The 18,615-nt window shown below is 44.3% G+C and overlaps 1 protein-coding gene and 1 long non-coding RNA gene across 3 annotated transcripts in view; one reads left to right on the top strand and one right to left on the bottom strand.

Annotated features, from left to right (window-relative positions):
• Positions 1 to 15,974, bottom strand: part of SLFN5 (schlafen family member 5) — a 26,100-nt gene extending 10,126 nt beyond the window's left edge. Inside the window, exons 1-3 of one of the 2 annotated variants that reach the window (XM_008011048.3) lie at positions 15,563 to 15,974; positions 4,025 to 5,076; positions 2,448 to 2,573 (exon numbers count right to left, since the gene is read on the bottom strand). In XM_008011048.3, the coding sequence (XP_008009239.3) occupies positions 2,448 to 2,573; positions 4,025 to 5,076; positions 15,563 to 15,831 (1,447 nt within the window). In that variant the 5' untranslated portion in view covers positions 15,832 to 15,974. The remainder of the gene's footprint in view (positions 1 to 2,447; positions 2,574 to 4,024; positions 5,077 to 15,562) is intronic. The other variant, XM_008011050.3, reaches the window with a different exon arrangement.
• LOC140708635 (uncharacterized) lies at positions 15,662 to 18,615 on the top strand. The gene is made up of 2 exons (XR_012088782.1): positions 15,662 to 15,766; positions 15,967 to 18,615. It is a non-coding gene; the product is annotated as an uncharacterized lncRNA (long non-coding RNA).

Raw genomic sequence — 18,615 nt, 5'->3', positions numbered from 1 at the left:
CTGGGATTACAGGCATGAGCCACCACACCCAGCCCTGAGCTGATTATTAAAGGATGACTTTGAGTTTGTGCATTGAAGAGGAGAATAGAGAGATGGTCAAAAGAGGCCACATGAGTAACACTCAGGGACAAGAAACAGCAAGGAAGCCGGGCGTGGTGGCTCATGCCTGTGATCCCAGCACTCTGGGAGGCCGAGGCAGTTGGATCACTTAAGCCCAGGAGTTCAAGACCAGCCTGGCCAACATGGTGAAACCCCATCTCTACAAAAAATACAAAAATTAGCCAGGCATGGTGGTGCGTGCCTGTAATCCCAGCTGCTCGGGGGGCTGAGGCACGAGAATCACTTGAACCCAGGAGGCGGAGGTTGCGGTGAGCCGAGGTCACACCACTGCACTCCAGCCTGTGCAACAGAGTGAGATCCTGTCTCAAAAAAAAAAAAAAAAAAAAAAAAAAGGCAAGGTCCATTCAGGTCACTCACTCCAAGCAGTTTGTGTTGCTGACATCCAAAGTGTGAAGCAAAGAGGTGGAAACGAGGATGGGGAGGAAGGCATTAGAGTGCCATCTTAACACCTGGCAAGATTACGTACTGTAAGGTTTCATTTACAGATGCCAGAGGTTAGGGATTTGGGGAGTGTTCGACTAAAAAGGGATAGCATGGAGACTCTTTTTTGGCGGGGGGGAGGGACGCGGTCTTGCTCTGTCACCTAAACTGGGGTACAATGGTATGATCATGGCTCACTGCAGCCTCTACTTCCTGAGCTCAGGTGATTCTCCCACCTCAGTTTTCCAGGTAGCTGGGACTACAAGTGCACGCCACCATATCCAGCGAATTTTCGTATTTCTTTGTAGAGACAGAGTTTCACCATGTTGCCTAGGCTGCTCTTAAACTCCTGGGCTCAAGTGATCCTCCCATCTCGGTCTCCTAAAGTGCCGGGATTACAGGTGTGAGCCACCTCACCTGGCCATCTCCCTTTTTCTTTCTGGTAGGATAAAATAATTCTAAGCTTCTTCCAGAAGAGAAATGCCATGATAATATCATGTTGGTGAAAGTGTATTTGGATATATGTTTTGGATTACAATCTGGCGATATCCATCTAAATTTACAAGCAATTATACTATTTGGAATTTTTTTCTTTTCTTTTCTTTTCTTTTTTGAGATGGAGTCTCGCTCTGTCGCCCAGGCTGGAGTGCAGTGGCACAATCTTGGCTCACTGCAACCTCCGCCTACCGGGTTCAAGAGATTCTCTTTCTTCAACCTCCTGAGGAGCTGGGACCACAGGCGCATACCACCACGCCCAGCTAATTTTTTGTATTTTTAGTACAGAAGGGGTTTCACCGGGTTAGCCAGGATGGTCTTGATCTCCTGACCTTGTGATCCACCTGCCTCGGCCTCCCAAAGTGCTGGGATTACAGGCCTGAGCCACTGCGCCCGGCCACTACTTGGAATTTATCCTTAAAGAACACCTCAGGTATATTATGGTAAAATGTATACTGTAGCAATGTTTAAAAATGAAGAAATTAAACATCATATAAAAGTCCATCAAAAAAATGACTGGGCTGGGCGCTGTGGCTCATACCTGTAATCCCAGCACTTTGGGAGGCTGAGGTGGGTATATTACCTGACGTCAGAAGTTTAAGACCAGCCTGGCCAACATGGTGAAACCCCGTCTCTACTAAAAATGAAAAAAAAAATAGCTAGGTGTGGTGGCATGCGCCTCTAATTCCAGCTACCTGGGAGGCTGAGGCAGAAGAGCCGCTTGAACCCAGGAGGTGGAGGTTGCAGTGAGCCAAGGTTTCACCATTGCACTCCAGCCTGGGCAACAAGAATGAAACTTTATCTCAAAAAAAAAAAAAAAAAAAAAAAGACTGGTGGCTGGGCGTAGTGGCTCATGCCTGTAATCCCAGCACTTTGGGAAGCTCAGGTGGAAGGATCACTTGAGTCCAGGAGTTTGAAACCAACCTGGGCAACACAGGGAGACTCCATCTCTACAAAAGTTAAAAAATTAGCCGGGCATAGTAGAGTGCTGCTACTTTGTAGAGACGGGGTCTTGCTATGTTGCCCAGGCTGGTCTCAAACTCCTGGACTTAAGCAATTCCACACCTCACCCTCCCAAAGTGCTGGGATTATAGGTATGAACCATTGTGCCCAGTCTTTTCACTTTCTTTAAGGTATATTTTGAGGAACAACTCTTAATTTTAATGTAGTAACATTTATCAATCTTTTTGTTTAAGTTTGATCCTTTTGTGTCTGGTTTAGGAAATCCTTTCCTACCCCAATGATATAATTATTCATATATATTTTCTACTGACAGTTTTAAAGGTTTGGCTTTCATATTTAAGTCCTTAAACCTCTGGAATTGATTCCATATATAATATAAAGTAGGAGTCAATTTTTTTATATGAATGAACAATCAACATATTCCAAAGCAACCAGAGATGGCCAATTACCTGGAAAGTAGCGTTTCTGCAGCTCTTTCAGACATTCCAAATTCTTATGAATGCACACGGTCTTGCTGCGGGGTGTGGCAGATGACAAACTCAACGCAAGGACCATCTCAGGACACCTGGAAAGATCTTAGGAAACAAGAACCAAGGATTCAATATGCAAAAAGGCAGATCCCAACTTACAGCTGAACTGTGCTGCAAAGTCTTTCACCTAGTCTTACAACTCAAGCCACGGCCCACAGATAATTGCCTTTACATCTCAGGTCAGCTCAGGAAAGCCTCCTGAGGTTTTTGAAGGAGAAAACCTAGCATGAAGCAACACTTTTTAATTTTATTATGTCAAAATGAAACTATATTTCTATTATTTATTTATTTATATTTTGAGACAGTCTCACTCTATTGCCCAGGCTGGAGTGCAGTGGCATGGTCTCAGCTCACTGCAACCTCCGTCTCTCAGGTTCAAGCGATCCTCCTGAGTAGCTGGGATTACAAGCGTGCGTCATGACATCCAGCTAATTTTTTGTATTTTTGGTAGAGACGGAGTTTCACCATGTTGGCCAGGCTGGTCTCGAACTCCTGACCTCAGGTGATCTGCCCCCCTCGGACTCCCAAAGTGCTGGGATTATAGGCCTGAGCCACCATACCTGGCCTGTTTTTATATTTTCAGAATGCTAGTTTTTAAAGAAAAATGATGAGAAGATACAAAGGCCAATGGATATAGATATCCGAGCAGATTCTGAAGTGGACCTTGTTTTTTCTGGACTTTTGAAGAAGTTACTATTGGTTTTCTCTTGTCTAATTTTATCTCAGGCTTTCCTTTTCCAGAGTAGATGCATGTCGCCAACCATCCTCTGGCTTATCACGTACTGGCTCCCCAAAGGAAAAAATGGGAAAACAGAGCGAAAGCCATGATTTGGTCATGTTTTGGTCCAAAAAAGGGAAGTGGGCAGTGAGAAGGGGGGAATATTTAAGAAAGGAAAGTCAGGTATAACTCCCAATGGAATCCCTCCCCCCATGTAAATGACGAGTTGATGGGTGCTGACGAGGTGATGGGTATAGCACACCAACATGGCACAAGTATACATATGTCACAAACCTGCACGTTATGCACATGTACCCTAGAACTTAAAGTATAATTTAAAAAAAAGAAGAAGAAGAAGGGAAAGTCAGAGGAAAGTGGCAGTAAATTAAAGGGGACACATCTGTACATGTGAAAAAAAGAAATTTCCTGACTAATTAAATGCAAGCTCATAATAGAAAAATAAGAGAAGAGGCTTGAATATGTACATAAGAAAGGACGTGAAAATTGAAATAACTAGGTCAAACAGCCCCCTGCACCAACCTTTAATGGGGCTACTAGCCAGGGTATCTATTGAATGAGGACTAATTAAGATGGCAGAAAAAAGGAAGGGCAATAATCCACGAACTGCATCTACAGGGATTAATAAGTCAGACAATTGCAACTCAGAGAGTAAATCTCTTTCCCCAGATTCCAAGGAATACCATGTCTCTTTCCTCTCTGATCTGCCCTGCCTTGCTGCCAGCAAACATTACAACCATTTTGGATATCGCTCCCTAACCTGGGTCGGCTTCCATCATCCAAGCAGTCCATTCTCTTGTGGGCAATTGTCTCACACGGTTGTCCTTCACCTGCCAGGAACTAGGCGCTTTGGCAAACACCGCACAGCAGAATTGCTCCACCTTGATTGCACAGACATATCCACGAAGGGTCCCCTTATCATGCACTTCAAGGAAGTTAAGGACATACTGTATCTCAGGCCTCTGTGTGCAGAAATGATGGACAGGTAGCTTCTTAATACAGCCATCAATAGAAGTCCTCAAGCTCGTAAGGTCTGTTTTCTCTTTTTCACATCCGATCACTTGACAAGTCCCATCGTGCACACCAAAAAATACATATCCTCCTTCGGTATTTGCAAACGCAGAAACACACTTCGGAAGTCTGTCTTTAACACAGTGCGACACGTCTGTTGAGAACATGACAAATTCAACATGTTTGGACTCAGGAAAGTTGAGTTTTTCCAGATACTGAAGCCGCTTTCTATCAAATAAAGCAGCAGCTAAGGCCTTTGTGTTACCTTCATTTTGTACACTACTCTGAGCTGTCTGTGGACTTAATGAATTGGAAACATTAATATTCGTAAGAGTCTGAGTCCTCCGTTTGAGGAATGCCAGAGCTTCCTGAGAATCCATGACATCAGTGGATGTTCTCTGTCTGTGGTACAAGTTGGAGCATAAGGTAGCAAGTGGCACACCAGCCTCTGTGTTCCATGATTTCACAAAAATCAAAAAGTGGTTTTCCTGCTGCATCTCATCTAAATGGCTTCTGAAACTTGGAGGCACATCCAATCCTACTCCATGGCTTTCATAATTGTAGCCCTTGTTCTCAATCTCAGCCTTGATTATGCCCCCACCAGAATTCAGCAGAGCACATACTGCTTGCAGGATGATTTCATTCTGTTTCTCCCGCAGGCGAGGGTCCATCTCCTGCCTCCGCCGAGTCCCAAGGCTGATTTTTCCTGCATCTACAACACACTCTGGGAAGTTTGTATTCGAATCAATCCTAAGACTCATCTTCACAGCACTTGGCCTATTCCTATTCTGAAATGTTCTCCTGAAAAACAGAAAGATAGAACCATTAGAACAGGACAAGAATAGGAGAGGCAGGAAAATCAACAGATTAAGGCCATCCTGCTGAGGTTGGTCCATTCATTTATCCGTGATATGATTTGACTGTGTTCCCACCCAAATCTCATCTTGAATTGTAGCTCCCATAATTCCCAGGTGTTGTAGGAGGAACCCAGTAGGAGATAATTGAGCCATGGTGGGCAGTTCCCCCATTTTGTTCTCGTGGTAGTGAATAAGTCTCACGAGATCTGATGGTTTCATAAAGGGTTTCCTCTTTCACTTGGCTTTCATTTCTTTCTTGCCTGCCTCCACGTAAGACGTGGCTTTCACCTTCCGTCGTGATTGTCAGGCCTCCCCAGCCATGTGGAACTGTGAGTTCATTAAAGCTCTTTTTCTTTGTAAATTAGTCTCAGGTATGTCTTTAACAGCAGTGTGAAAATGGATGAATGCAATTCCCACATAGCTGGAGGTCAGATTTATACATGAATTAAACTTGTAAGGCGAGTTGAGGAACTGAGTCTGCTGGGAGCACACCGCTCCCACAGAAATGACCAACAGGTTATCTTTATGCTGTGTATTTAGTAACTTTCTGCCAAGTTCTCAAAGTGGCAGAGTCTCACAGGTCAGTTGCAGAAAACAGAAAATTTTACATTGATATTTGTGGACTGGAACTGGGGAGCAATGAGAAAGTTTTGTGATCAGAAGTATCTCTGGGGTGTGCTAATATTTATTGTTTTTCTTGATGTTTTGTCTTTCTCCTCTCCCTGAGACCTTGGCAATTTTCAGATTATTTTATAGCCTAATATCAGGAGGGGACACATCTGATTGAGTTAAAAATCTGTCTTGTTGCTATGGAACAGATACATAGCAATGATGTTAGCTTCTCCTAATCCAAATGGTTTCCATCTTGTCAAAAAAAAAAAAAATCATATATATACATCCTAGCTGTGTTTCTGTGAGCAGGGGCATTTTCAGTGAGAAGGGGCATAGGCAAGACTGAGCCCAACATCTCAGCACCAGGATGCAATTATTCAGCTTGCTCCAGAGTAACTCTACAAGACATCAAGCACTGCTGCCAAAAAAAAAAAAAGTGTTTACTCCAGTGAGAGCAAAGGATCTGAGATCCAGTAGATAATAAATCATGAGTACACAGTGTAAACATTGGCAAAACAGCTCAAGTTTTTGTTGGGGTGTTACCAGGAAAAGCCACCTGCAAAAGAGCTCAAGTTTTTGTTGGGGTGTTACCAGGAAAAGCCACCTGCCCCAGCTGCCAAGAATTGCCACTGGAATGGCAGGTCCTTGGTGAAATTAACTGTATCCAAGACCTAGTCTTAGACATTTCAGGACCACAAAATTAATCTTTTTAGAACCCCGAAGTTCCCTTCTGAGGGAAGGTGATTTCGTACCCCAAACTCAAAATAGAAATAGCTGAGCCACAGTGATTACTTGATTACTGTTCAGTGGGAAATGTAACTATCGGGGAGCTCAGGCGTTTATTTCGAAGCTTCTCATTCTTTCCTGTAGATGCAGAGTAGTGGTCCCCAGGATCAGTTTCATGGAAGACAATTTTTTCACAGACGGGGGTTGGGGGTTGGTGAGGGGATGGTTTCAAGATGGCACTGTTCTACCTCAGATCATCAGGCATTAGATCCTCATAAGGAGCACGCAGCCTAGATCCCTCACATGCACAGTTCACAATAGGGTTCATGCTCCTGTGAGAACCTAATGCCACCGCTGATATGACAGGAGGCAAAGCTCAGGCGATAATGCTCACCCACACTCACCTTCTGCTGTTCAGCCCGGTTCCTAACAGGACACAGACAGGTACTGGTCCACGGCCGGGGGGTTGGGGACCCCTGGTGTAAAGTATGTGAAGCCAGATTTCAGAAGGTTGCTTGATAAGCATGAAATCAGATCAAAAGAGGCTTTTTATGACCTGATTGACCTCAGTATCCACAATTTCATGCAGCTGTGCCACAAGGCAATCACTAAAAGGAAGGTGGCATCCTGTAATAGTAAATCGCTTGGGCTGTGGAATGAGGAAAACCTGAGTTCAAACTCCCAGTATTTGCCAGCTTTATGTCTTTGGGCAAATTGTTTTAACCTATTTTCATATACTCTGAAACAGGTTTAAAGGAACCAACCTGGTAGTGTTTTGTGAGATTAAAACAGAAAAAAAAAAGCAGATAACCTGGAGAGATGAACAAGAATTTTCAAAGCATTGCTGTTCAAAACAGCAAAAAAAATTGGAAATAAATGTTGATAAAGTCATTCTCAGTATGGAAAATGACATTCACTTTCACTAAAACAGGCCCTATTTTGTTTTGTTTTTTTGAGACGGAGTCTAGCTCTTGTTGTCTGGGTTGGAGTGCAGTGGCGCGATCTCAGCTCACTGCAAACTCCGCTTCCTGGGTTCAAGCGATTCTCCTGCCTCAGCCTCCCGAGGATCTGGGACTACAGGTGCCTGCCACCATGCTCGGCTAATTTTTGTATTTTTAGCAGAGATGGGTTTCACCATGTTTGCCAGGCTGGTCTTGAACTCCTAACCAGTGATCTGCCTGCCTTGGCCTCCCAAAGTGCTGGGATTACAGGCGTGAGCCACTGCGCCTGGCCTATATGCACTATTTTGAAAGAACTCTAAGAATACAATGTTGTAAAAAATACACAAACCACAGAACACATCTATTATGATTCCATTTACATGAAGTTCAAAAACAGGTAAAACTAAATAGTATATTATTTAGGGAGACATATATAGGTAGTAGTATCATAAAGAAAAGTAAGGAAATAATAGACATGACATTCAAAATAGTGGCTACCTCTGGTTGGGGAGGAAGAGGATGGAATTAGGGAGACAGAAATAGGGGCGAAATATACAGGAAGCTTCTTAGCTTCTAGAAATGTATTTCTTAATTGGGGTGAATACATGTGTGTTTATTTTAATATTATTTTTAACTATGCAATAAAGTTATATTCTCTGTTGTACATGTGATATACTTCAGGAGAAATATTTATCCCTCCTTAGACAAGTTTACCTCAAATAGTGAATTGTGTTTTGGTAAAATTGTAACTTAGCCTTAAAATTTTTATGTCCCTTTTCTACTAAGGGTGAGAGCAAATAAATGGAATCCTTTTAATAGGCTTCCTTGTTCTCTGAACAAAGTAGGAGATCGTTTTTATATTGTATCAGAACTGAATCATAAGGGAAAACTTATATCTTTTAACTCTTGATTGAGCATTTGGACAAAAACAGGGGCTTCAATGAATCTCTGGAGCATGACCGTCCAGTTATACCATTGTCCTTCCCAAGGCAAAGGCAGGAAAGTATTGACTGTCTTTGTCTAAAGGTGCACTGAAAAAGGCAGAGAAAATTTCTACTACAGTAAAGCAAGTGACTTCAGGTAGAATTGATGACAGATGGTGTGTGAGTTAGGCACTACTAGGAAAAAAGAAATGACAATTTTGTTGACGGTTCTGAAGTCTTAAATTAGTATCTCCATCTACTTGGTTTCTTTGCTGGCAGGACAGGAGTGTTACTAGGAGATATAAGAGGACCTTTGCATACAAGGCCTTCAACTGTAGGTTGAAGTCCTTCCTTTGCTTCTCACTTCAATGGATATTGGGGAAGTTTGAGTAATCGTTTGACAGGATCTGTCTGAATTTAGTAAGTTCTGCTTATTATTTTGCTGCTCCAATTATTCGTCCTATGTGAGTGGAATTTTTAGCCCCTTACACTGTCAGGTTTGGTGTTAAGATATTTATTTGGAGTAGGCATCAAATATAACAGAGAAAGCAAAGGTGTATTCAGAGCAGGTGAATTCAGAGCAGGTGCAACAGAGAAGTCTCTGAAACATCAGCACATATTACAGTTCCATTTGCAAATTAAGTCTGTATTAAATTTGGCATGGTATCAAAGAGCAGGAAGGAATGATTTTCAGTCAAGGACTAAGGGCTACAGTTGAGGGCTGGGAGATGGAATAAATATGTGGCTTATATGTGGGTTATTTGAAGGACCTACCACCTGTGTGGTATGTTTACTCAGAGGAAGAGATTGAGCAAAAGGGACAGGGTTTAACATAGAAAGAGTAGCACCATGTTTACCAGAAATCCAGAAATTGATGAGTTTCACCACCTGTATTTATAGTTAAATCATCTTGAGTGTTTAGGGAAAGGCAGACTATTGGGTAGTTTCTCCTTCTTCTGAGCACCCTCATTGATCTGAACTGATGGATTTTTATTTGTCTTGATTCTGTTTACAATATCTGTAAGTGTCCTTGTCAATAGGTGGTTGATTGGGAAGTGAGCCACAAGTTTATTTCGAGTCCTGTCTTATTTTAGTTCTAAAGCTCTTTCAAAATGTTCTGCCAGGTGTTACAATTCAGAAAAAGGGGTTGTTTTCCATTCTAATTTCTGTTTTAGAATTAAGTCTCCAATTTCATGATTAACTCCACTGACAAAATGAGATGAAAAGGCTGCTTTTTACCACCTTCTTTAACTGATGTGTTGGAAGGTATTTCCTAGTCTATCCTAAAAAAGTCCGATGGCTTTATTTTTTTGTTTGCATGGTCCGATGGATTTTTATTATAAATGTTTGGGGTATGGCTTTTAGGAGACTTTGCCTTACTTTTTAGATCCTTTTCCTTAAACCCTCAGATTTACTGTGGAAAGAGGGATACTGTGGGTCCCTTTCTGAGTCTGTCCAATTAGCTTTTGCCCTCCAGGATTTAGCACCTTAGCTTCTGACCAGCATGTGTACACGTTGATAGAGGTTAGGTAACCCTATGTCATATATACCTAGAAGAATTCTAAATTCTTTTATGAATTTTTGCTGGTCTTGTCTGGGTTTAGGGAAACCAGCATGTGTACACATTGATAGAGGTTAGGTAACCCTACGTCATATATACCTAGAAGAATTCTAAATTCTTTTATGAATTTTTGCTGGTCTTGTCTGGGTTTAGGGAAACCTTTAAGTATGACTCTTAATTCAGCTCGGATCCAAGGTTTAAATTCTACAGATGCCTGCATACCTGGCTTAAAGAGAGGGATGGATATTCAGAAGCAACTGGAATTTTGGAGTTTTACGAGAGTTATTGGGCAAAGGGAGGGGGTCTGAAAAAGGGGAAGAGAAGTGAGCAGTTGACTGAAGTACAGGAGAGAGATTATTGAAAGTAATGGCAAAAATCGCAATTACTCTTGCACCAACCTAATAGAAGGACAAGGGGGAAGAGAGAGAGCTGGATACAGGGAGGCAACTGGAAGACAAGAAAAAGAAGCATTTACTAGGGAAATTAGTCTAGTTTGTTGTTGCTTAAGTTTGTCAAATTTCCCATTGGCTTTGGGCAAAGAATCTTTCAATGAAGAAATTTTTGATCAGAATTTCATCTGGAGGCCTCTGCCTACCAACAAAAAAAACGGCAGCCCCATTGATCCTGAGAAATCTTACTCCTACTTTTCTAAGGTGCATGTCAAATGAACAATTTTGTTCAAGTCAAATGTTCCCCAAAGTAGCCAGTAAAGGCCTAAATCATCCTTGGAGTCATGCCATTAGGAAGGTAGGAAAGTAGGTGCATGAGTTAGTATTGTACAAAGAAGAAGCAGTTTCTCCTAGATGAGGAGGGTATGCAGACTTAGAAGACCCCATGAGAGCTGTTGGCCATCAGTAGGAGTATAATTCTTGTGCATTTTGCGTCTCAGGTCCCCAACCTTACAGTTGGCCACCTCCTAACACAGACCAGACAATCTTTGCCCCCGAGTAGGCAGAAAACCAGAGAGAGCACTCCCTATGGACCAAAGTGAAGCTCTCAGGACAAAAACGCAAGACGGAAGGAGAACCTGAGCTGGTTTTATTGGTGACTCCACAATAAAATTTGTTCACATGGACGTGGGCTCAGGGAGAACCACAAACTCACTGGACTGTGAAGCGAGCTTGAACAGGCTTATAGGACCTATGCTTGTGTCCCACCCTGTCGTTCTCCTTCTTCAGACAAAACCACTTTTAAACAGCACAACACAAACACACACAAAAGAGAGACAAAAAAGGTGAAAGAGAATGGCCTGATTCCACCTAGGGTGCCAAATAAATGGGAACCAATAACAAAACCCAGGTATCAAACGAGAATAAGTAGCTGAGGAACTCAACACAAAGGGACATTCAGAGCCAGTGCTGACTTATCACATCAGTGCAAACTCAACAAGCCACTCACTGCAAGGTGCAAGATGCCTCTGTAGCAGCCATCCTGTTTGAAAATGGGAGTCCACACAGTGGGCAGTGCAGATGGTATCTTGGTGGAACCTCCAAAGAAACTAAAGACATTAATGAAGTCTGCCTGCATGAGAACAAGCAGAGGCTGTTTATTCAGAGCTCACTATAACGAGGGAGTCAGTCGCCATCATCACCCACATTCGTCAGAGCCTCAAAGACAGGCAGGGGAAAGAAAGACTGATAGTGGCAAAAAGGGAATGCTCAGGTATGGTATGATTCAAGGGTGTTGTCATAGGGAAGCTGGAAGCAGGCTAACCAGAAATGAACATCCTGTATGATTAGTTTGGGGAAGGTATTTGGCTTTCTCTGACTGGTCCTAAGTTGGAATCTGGAGCAAAAATTAAGGAAGCTGTCAGTTATTGACCAGGTCCTGACCACTACCAGTCAACTGCTACAGAAGCTGTGGTTTGGCTTCCCAGGCTGGTTACTGCAATAGTTGTGGGTCAGAGTTCTATTTTTGTATATGTCCTGGCCAGAGTTTATTTGTATATTTAGCCTCTCAACTATAAAATTTTTAGACAAAAATATAAGATAAAATATTTTTGCCTTGGGTTAGGCAAACAATTCTTAAAGATGACGTTAGATGAACAAAATAATTTTTTTTTTTTTTGAGATGGAGTCTCCCTCTGCTGCCCAGGCTGGAGTACAGTGGCGCTATTTCGGTCACTGGAATCTCCGCCTCTTGGGTTCAAGCGATTCTCCTGCCTCAGCCTCTCGAGTAGCTGGGATTATAGGTGCCCGCCGCCACCCCACCTGGGTAAATTTTGTAATTTTAGTAGAGATGGCATTTCACCATGTTGACCGGGCTGGTCTCAAACTCCTGACCTCAAGTGATCTCCCTGCCTCAGCCTCCCAGTGCTGGGTTTATAGGCATGAGCCACTGCACCCGCCCTAGATGCACAATAAATTTTTTCTAAATGATATATTGGACTTTAAGAACTTCTCTTTCTGAAAGACACTATTAAGAGAATGAAAATATAAGCCCCAGCCCATCAGAGGAGGGGGCAATAGAAGGAGCGAGAGCATCAGGATGGTGCTAATGGATGCTGGGCTTAATATCTAGGCGATGGGATGATCTGTGCAGCAAACCACCATGGCAACACATTTACCTATGTAACAAACCTGCACGTCCGGCACAAGTGCCCCTGAACTTAAAATAAAAGTTTAAGAAAAAAAAAGAAAATATAAGCCCCTGACTGGAAGAAGACATTTGCAAATTACATAACTGATAAAGAACTTGGACATAGATTACATACAGAACACTCAAAAAGTAATGATTAAAAAACCCGAATTTAAAAATGAATAAAAGACTTGAATAGACAATTTACCAAAGAAGATATATGGATACAAATAAGCACATTGAATTACGCTCAACATCATTAGTCATTAGGGAAATGCCTATTAAAACTTCAGTTTTACACATCTATTCATCTATTAGAATGGCTAAAATGACTAACCATACTAGTTGTTGGTGAAGATGTGAAGGAATGGGCATCCTCATAAACTCCTGGTAGGGATCTAAAGGGGTATGACCATTTTGGAAAATAATTTGGCAGTTTCTTAAGAAGTTCTGCATATGCTTGCCATTTGACCCAGTCATTCCACACTAAAGTGTTTACCCAAGAGGAAAAAAAATAGGCATATGTCCATACAAAGACTTGTACATGAATGTTCATAACATTTTTATTTGTGAAAGCTATAAACTGGAAACAATCCAAATGCCCATCAGCAGATGAATGAAGAAGCCAATAATCATTATCTATATAATTGAAGACCACTCAACCATAACAAAAAGGAAAGAACTATTGGTACCCACAACAACATAGATGAATCTGAAAACAATGATGCTGAGTGACAGAAGCCAGACATAAAAGAGTGTATATCATATGATTCAATTTGCCATGACAATAATACTGGAAATGATTTCTATTTTCTAATCGTATAGAGTAGTCCTCCCTTGTCTTTGGTTTGGCTTTCCATGCTTTAGTTACCACAATAAGCTCTCGTCCAAAAATATTAAATTAAAAATTCCAGAAATAAATGATTCATAAGTTTCAAGTTTCATTCTGAGTAGCCTAATGAAATTTCATGCCATCCACTCCCTCTCACCCTGGGACATGAATCATTTCTTTGTCTGGTGTACTCACCCTGTATATGCTACTAGCCCTTAGTCACTTGGTAGCCTTCTTACTTATCAGATCGACTCTAATATTGCTTATATTCAAGTAACCCTTATTTTATTTAATGGCCTCAAATCTCCAGAGTAGTGATGCTGGCAATTCAGACATGCCAAAGAAAAGCCTTTCTTTAAGTGCTTTCTTTAAGCGAAACAGTGAAAGTATAGGGAAAAAACATAGTAGATACACAGTTTGGTGCTACCCATGGTTTCAGGCATCTGGTTTCAGGCATCAACTTAGGGTCTTGGAACATATCCCGTGGTTAAAGTGGGACTGCTGTAAACACCTGTGAATTTTTACCATCAGGCCAGGAGTCAACCACAGCATTTTCCTCTTCTTCCTCTTACATGGAAATAATAAAACTGCTTATTTTCTTAAACAAAAGAGTTTAAGTCTTGTGACATTTTTATGGTGGGGGGGCGGTTCAAGCAATTCTCCTGCTTCTGGCTCCGAGTAGCTGGAATTACAGGCATGTGCCATCACACCCCGTTAATTTTGTTATTTTTTGCAGAGATGGGGTTTCACCCTGTTGGCCAGGCTGGTCTCGAACTCCTGACCTCAAGTGAACTGCCCACCTCACGCGATACGCCCACCTTGGCCTCCCAAAGTGCCGGGATTACAGGCATAAGCCACTGTGCCCCGCCTCTTGTGACATTTAAATGAAAGTTTCTGACACAGGATGTTATCACACTGAATTGCTTGTCTGTTATCCTGCCACAGGGACTCTCACTTCCCATCAGACAAACAGATTAGGAATCGGTTTCTTTTTCCCCTACAAAGGCAGGCACTGACTCCGCCCCCTTCTCACAGGGCAAGACCAAACTCAAGCCACTGCTCTCACGTCCTAGAGGCTTGGCTCTAAACCACCGCCCTCCCACCCGCTATTGGTAGGGGAGGGGGAGAAACTATTGAAAAGTTCCCCCCATCCTCCCTCAAGCATCCCCTCCTGCCTGCATTAGTGCCAAAGGATCCCCTTCTGGTACAACCGAGACCCTCGAGATTTCAGCACCCCAACATTTTTAGTGACGAAACCATGAAAATTCTGATGACGCCCTTGCTTGTTTGTACGTTAGCTACCCGCTTTTTGCCCAATATTCCTTTTTCTAGCAATATAATTATAAACTTTCGATGCACCGTTTCTTTGTCAAGCAGGAGGATATTGCCTCAGAGTCATAAAAAATTTTGCAGAAGGAATGAATGCCTTTAAGGGCATTGCGACCAGCTGCTGACGCCCGAAGTCCAGTGGTTCAAGGTGTAATCTGAGACTAAGAAATAGACTTTCCCCCTAGGTTCCCTGAAAGTCCCCCTCCCTTCCTTCCTAGTTGCATAAAAACTCCCCGCTACTTATTTTTGTTAGGGTGGATTCGAGAGATCTTGCCCTCTTGCCTTCTCGCTTTGGCCAAATGGAATAAATCTTCCTCTGTCTCCAAGCACCTGTGTGTCAGTGTTTGGCATCAACAGCACATCTGGTTCCTGAGCCTGAGCCTGAGCCTGAATTTGGGCTTCTACAACTCTGGCTCCCGGGACACAGGCAAGAGGGAAACGGAATCACACCTTAGTCTCAGCCACTGCGGACAGAACCCACAGGGGCTCTAGTTAGTCACTGTATGGGGGATACAGGGCTTCGTGGGCTGCCCTAGTAGCCTGCCCCCGTTGTTACAGTTTCAAGACTGACGTTCCAAGCCAGGGGCTTATAGGCAAGCCTCTGGAACAAAGCCTCTTGTAATAGACTGGACATTGGCCCAATTTGTCCCCAGGCCACACCCATTTATCTTCATCCCCGGGAGGATGTCCTTCGTGCTCCTGAACCGTGGGGAAATGTTGCCAGGCTTGGTTTGGCAAGATTTAGGCTGTGCTAGGTCGGCGTCTCTCCCTCCTCCCCAGCTCGCCCCGCATTCCGAGCCTCCCCAGCTCCCGAGTCCTCCGCCGCTAGCTGTCGTTGGAGGTGCTCCTGAGTCAACAAACTAAATCTCCCCAGCGGGAAAGACGCTCTTCCGGCAGCGCCCAGACCCGGGGAGCTGCAGTCGCCGCACCTTGCCTTCACCACAGCCCCATAGGAGAACCCGCGCAGACTGGAGGAGGTTTGGGGAAGGCCTGGGCAAAGAAGCGCGGGGGATTCGTTACCCGCCGGGGTTCTCCTCTGTAGCGCCTCTCCCTCCAGGAGCAGGAAATGGAGCCTCCCAAGTCCAGAGCAGAGAAGATGAGCCCGCGGGGTCCGGGGGCTTATATCAGCTGAGGTACGTGACACCTCCCGGGGCGGGGCATCGTGCAGGAGACAGACAGAGGGACAGCCCAATCGCATCGTTACGTGGAGCGGGAAGCCCACTCCTGAAAAGACAACAGCCTTGGTAAACTTTGGGTGAACTGGGGAGAACTGAGGAGGGGAAGCGCTTTGTTGCTTCTCTGTGTTTTCTATTTTATTTTATTTTATTTTTAGATTTTCAGTTCTTGTTTCACCCAGGGAAGCAGACCTGGGTATCCACCCCCACCTCCTCCAGAACCTCCTCGGCCCCCCTCGGAGTCTTCCTGGGACGCCACAGGCTTGGAGAGCTCTCCGCAGGTTTCTCCGCCAGCGCCTCCAAATCTTTCGATTTCTACTTGAATTACACAGTCAGCTGCTCCAGCTCTGTGCTGGAAGGAGGGCAAGGGGTACGGCGAGACTCGTTGGTAGATGGGGCACTGGAAGGAAGGGAAAGCAGAAAATTAAGCCTCTGTTTTCGCCTCCCTCCTTCCCACACTAATTTCAGAATGTTGCTTCCTCCTCCTTACTTTTGCTGGCGCTAAGGGCTCGGACCAGCACCTGCCAGGCCTAGGTGTGGCCACCGGGGCGAAACCTGGCAGGCTCTGGAAAGAGCGTTTTGCTGACAGGAAAGAGAAACTGTTCCTTGTATTCATCACCTACCGCAGACTTCATCACGCCCGGGTCTTAGACGGGGCTGTCAGATTTCAGTGTGTTTCTCCTAATTGTAGTACCAAATTTGTACTGGGCGCTGGCGAAGGGCCTGGCTCCGCCAAGCGCAGCCCTCCCGAACTGCCCGTGCGTGCGGTGAGCGCTGCTGCCCTGTGTGGCCTGTGCTGGGAATCCGAGGGCCGAAGTGGGCCCCGCCACAGCACGAGGGGACGAGGGAACCAGGAGCTGGCTGCCTGGGGGCGGATTCGAACCCGTGCTCCCGGCAGATATAAGTAGCACTTGGGGACGCCTATTCAGCCCAATCCTGATTCCAACTGCCCTCTCTAGGTACCTACCCTTTACCCTTTTCCGGTTTACAATTCTGGTGAGTAGATGTTTCTCTATCCCTTCTCTTCCAACTCCAGCGCCCAGAGCCAGGAGGACTCCCGGAGCCCGCTCAGCAACCCCCTCTCTCTCCGATCTTCTGCTCAAGAGCTCGAGGTCTCAGTAGACCGAGCTGAGGAAAGGCCACCTGTGGAGCCTGAGCCAGGCGCAGACTGGGTCATCACAGTCTGGCCTGGGGCGCTGGAAGTCTTACTTCTCAAGAACGGGCAAGAGATCAGGCCTGACCCTTTGCAAGTGACAGAATCCAAAGCTTTGAGCTCATGGGAAAGTGGCTGGAAAGAAAGTCACTGCAGGGCCACACAGGTCTCTGGCGAGGCTACCCAAGAACATTTAAATCCCTGCCCAGAGAAGAAGAGGCTCCAGTTGTCTTGCACCTTCCTGGGAATTGGCAGTCCCTCAGAGCAGGGGTTCTGCAGCGACCGGCAGCGCGAGGAGACAAGGATGGTGGCCAGTTAGCAGAAAATCAAGGCAGATGGAACAGTCTGGAAAACACCACCTACGGTCACCTCTGGAGCCTGGGATTATGGGATAACTTTTCGATTTTTAAATGTATTGTCAAATAGCTAAAGTACACGGAAAGTACAAAATAATAGTAAATTGAACACCCGTGTATTTACCACATAGCTTAAGCAATAACATTAGCAATATTTGTGTACCCAGCTGGTCTCATTCCGTCTTTCCACTTGTCCCCTACTCACCTGATAACCAGTACAATTTTATGAATTTGAAGTTACTAATTCCCATGCAACTGTTTATACTTTTAGTACATGTGTATATGTCCCTCATCAACACATGACACTGTTTCAACACATGTATATGAGTTTAAACTGCATGTAAATGGCAACATGTTGGCCAGATGCAGTTACTTACGACTGTAATTCCAGCACTTTGGGAGGCAGAGAGGGAAGATGGCTTGAGGCCCAGAGTTTGAGACCAGCCTGGGCAACATAGCAAGACTCTATTTCTACAAAAAAAAATTGTTCGCTTGTTTGAGACAAAGTCTCGCTCTGTCACTCAGGCTGGAGTGCAGTGGTGCAGTCTCGGTTTGCTGCAATATCAGCCTCCTGGGTTCAAGTGATTCTCCTGCCTCAGCCTCCCAAGTAACTGGGACTACAGGTGTGCGCCACCATGCCCAGTTAATTTTTGTATTTTTAGTAGAGATGCGATTTCACCATATTGGCCATGCTGGTCTACAAACTCTTGACCTTGTGATCTGCCTGCCTCAGCTTCCCAAAATGCTGGGATTATAGGTGTGAGCCACTGCGCCCAGCCAAAAAAATTGTTTTAAATTAGCTGGGTGTGGTGGTGCCTGCCTATAAAGTCCCAGCTACTCAGGAGGCTGAAGCGGGAAGATGGCTTGAGCCCAGGAGCTGAAGGATGCTGTGAGCTCTGATTGTGCGACGCACAGGCAATAGAGTGAGACTCTGTCTCTTAAAAAAAAAAAAAAAAAAAAAAAAGTATCATATTGTATGTGTTCTGTAGAACTTGCTCCCACACTTTAATATTTTGCTTTAAAGATTTGTTCGTGTATTTAGATCATTGCTTTTCACGGCTGTATGAGCTGAATCATTTCTGCTCTTCTTTCCACCCATACTCATTGGTCTCCAAAGTATCCAGGCCTCCCCAAAAGTTCCTGCAGGAGACCTCAGTTCCACTGGCCTTCAGGTCATAATTGTTCTAGCACTTCTTTTCCATTTCTGCTTCCAGCCCTCCTCTCCCACATCCTCAAGCTTCTAGAGGGTCATGAGAGAGGAAGATGCCAAATGCCTTTGATAAAATGTCACCTTTCCA

Source organism: Chlorocebus sabaeus, chromosome 16 (assembly GCF_047675955.1).
Source record: "Chlorocebus sabaeus isolate Y175 chromosome 16, mChlSab1.0.hap1, whole genome shotgun sequence".
Classification (NCBI taxonomy): domain Eukaryota; kingdom Metazoa; phylum Chordata; class Mammalia; order Primates; family Cercopithecidae; genus Chlorocebus; species Chlorocebus sabaeus.
Note: the sequence above shows the minus strand (reverse complement) of the source record. Positions and strands in the feature narration are given on the sequence as shown.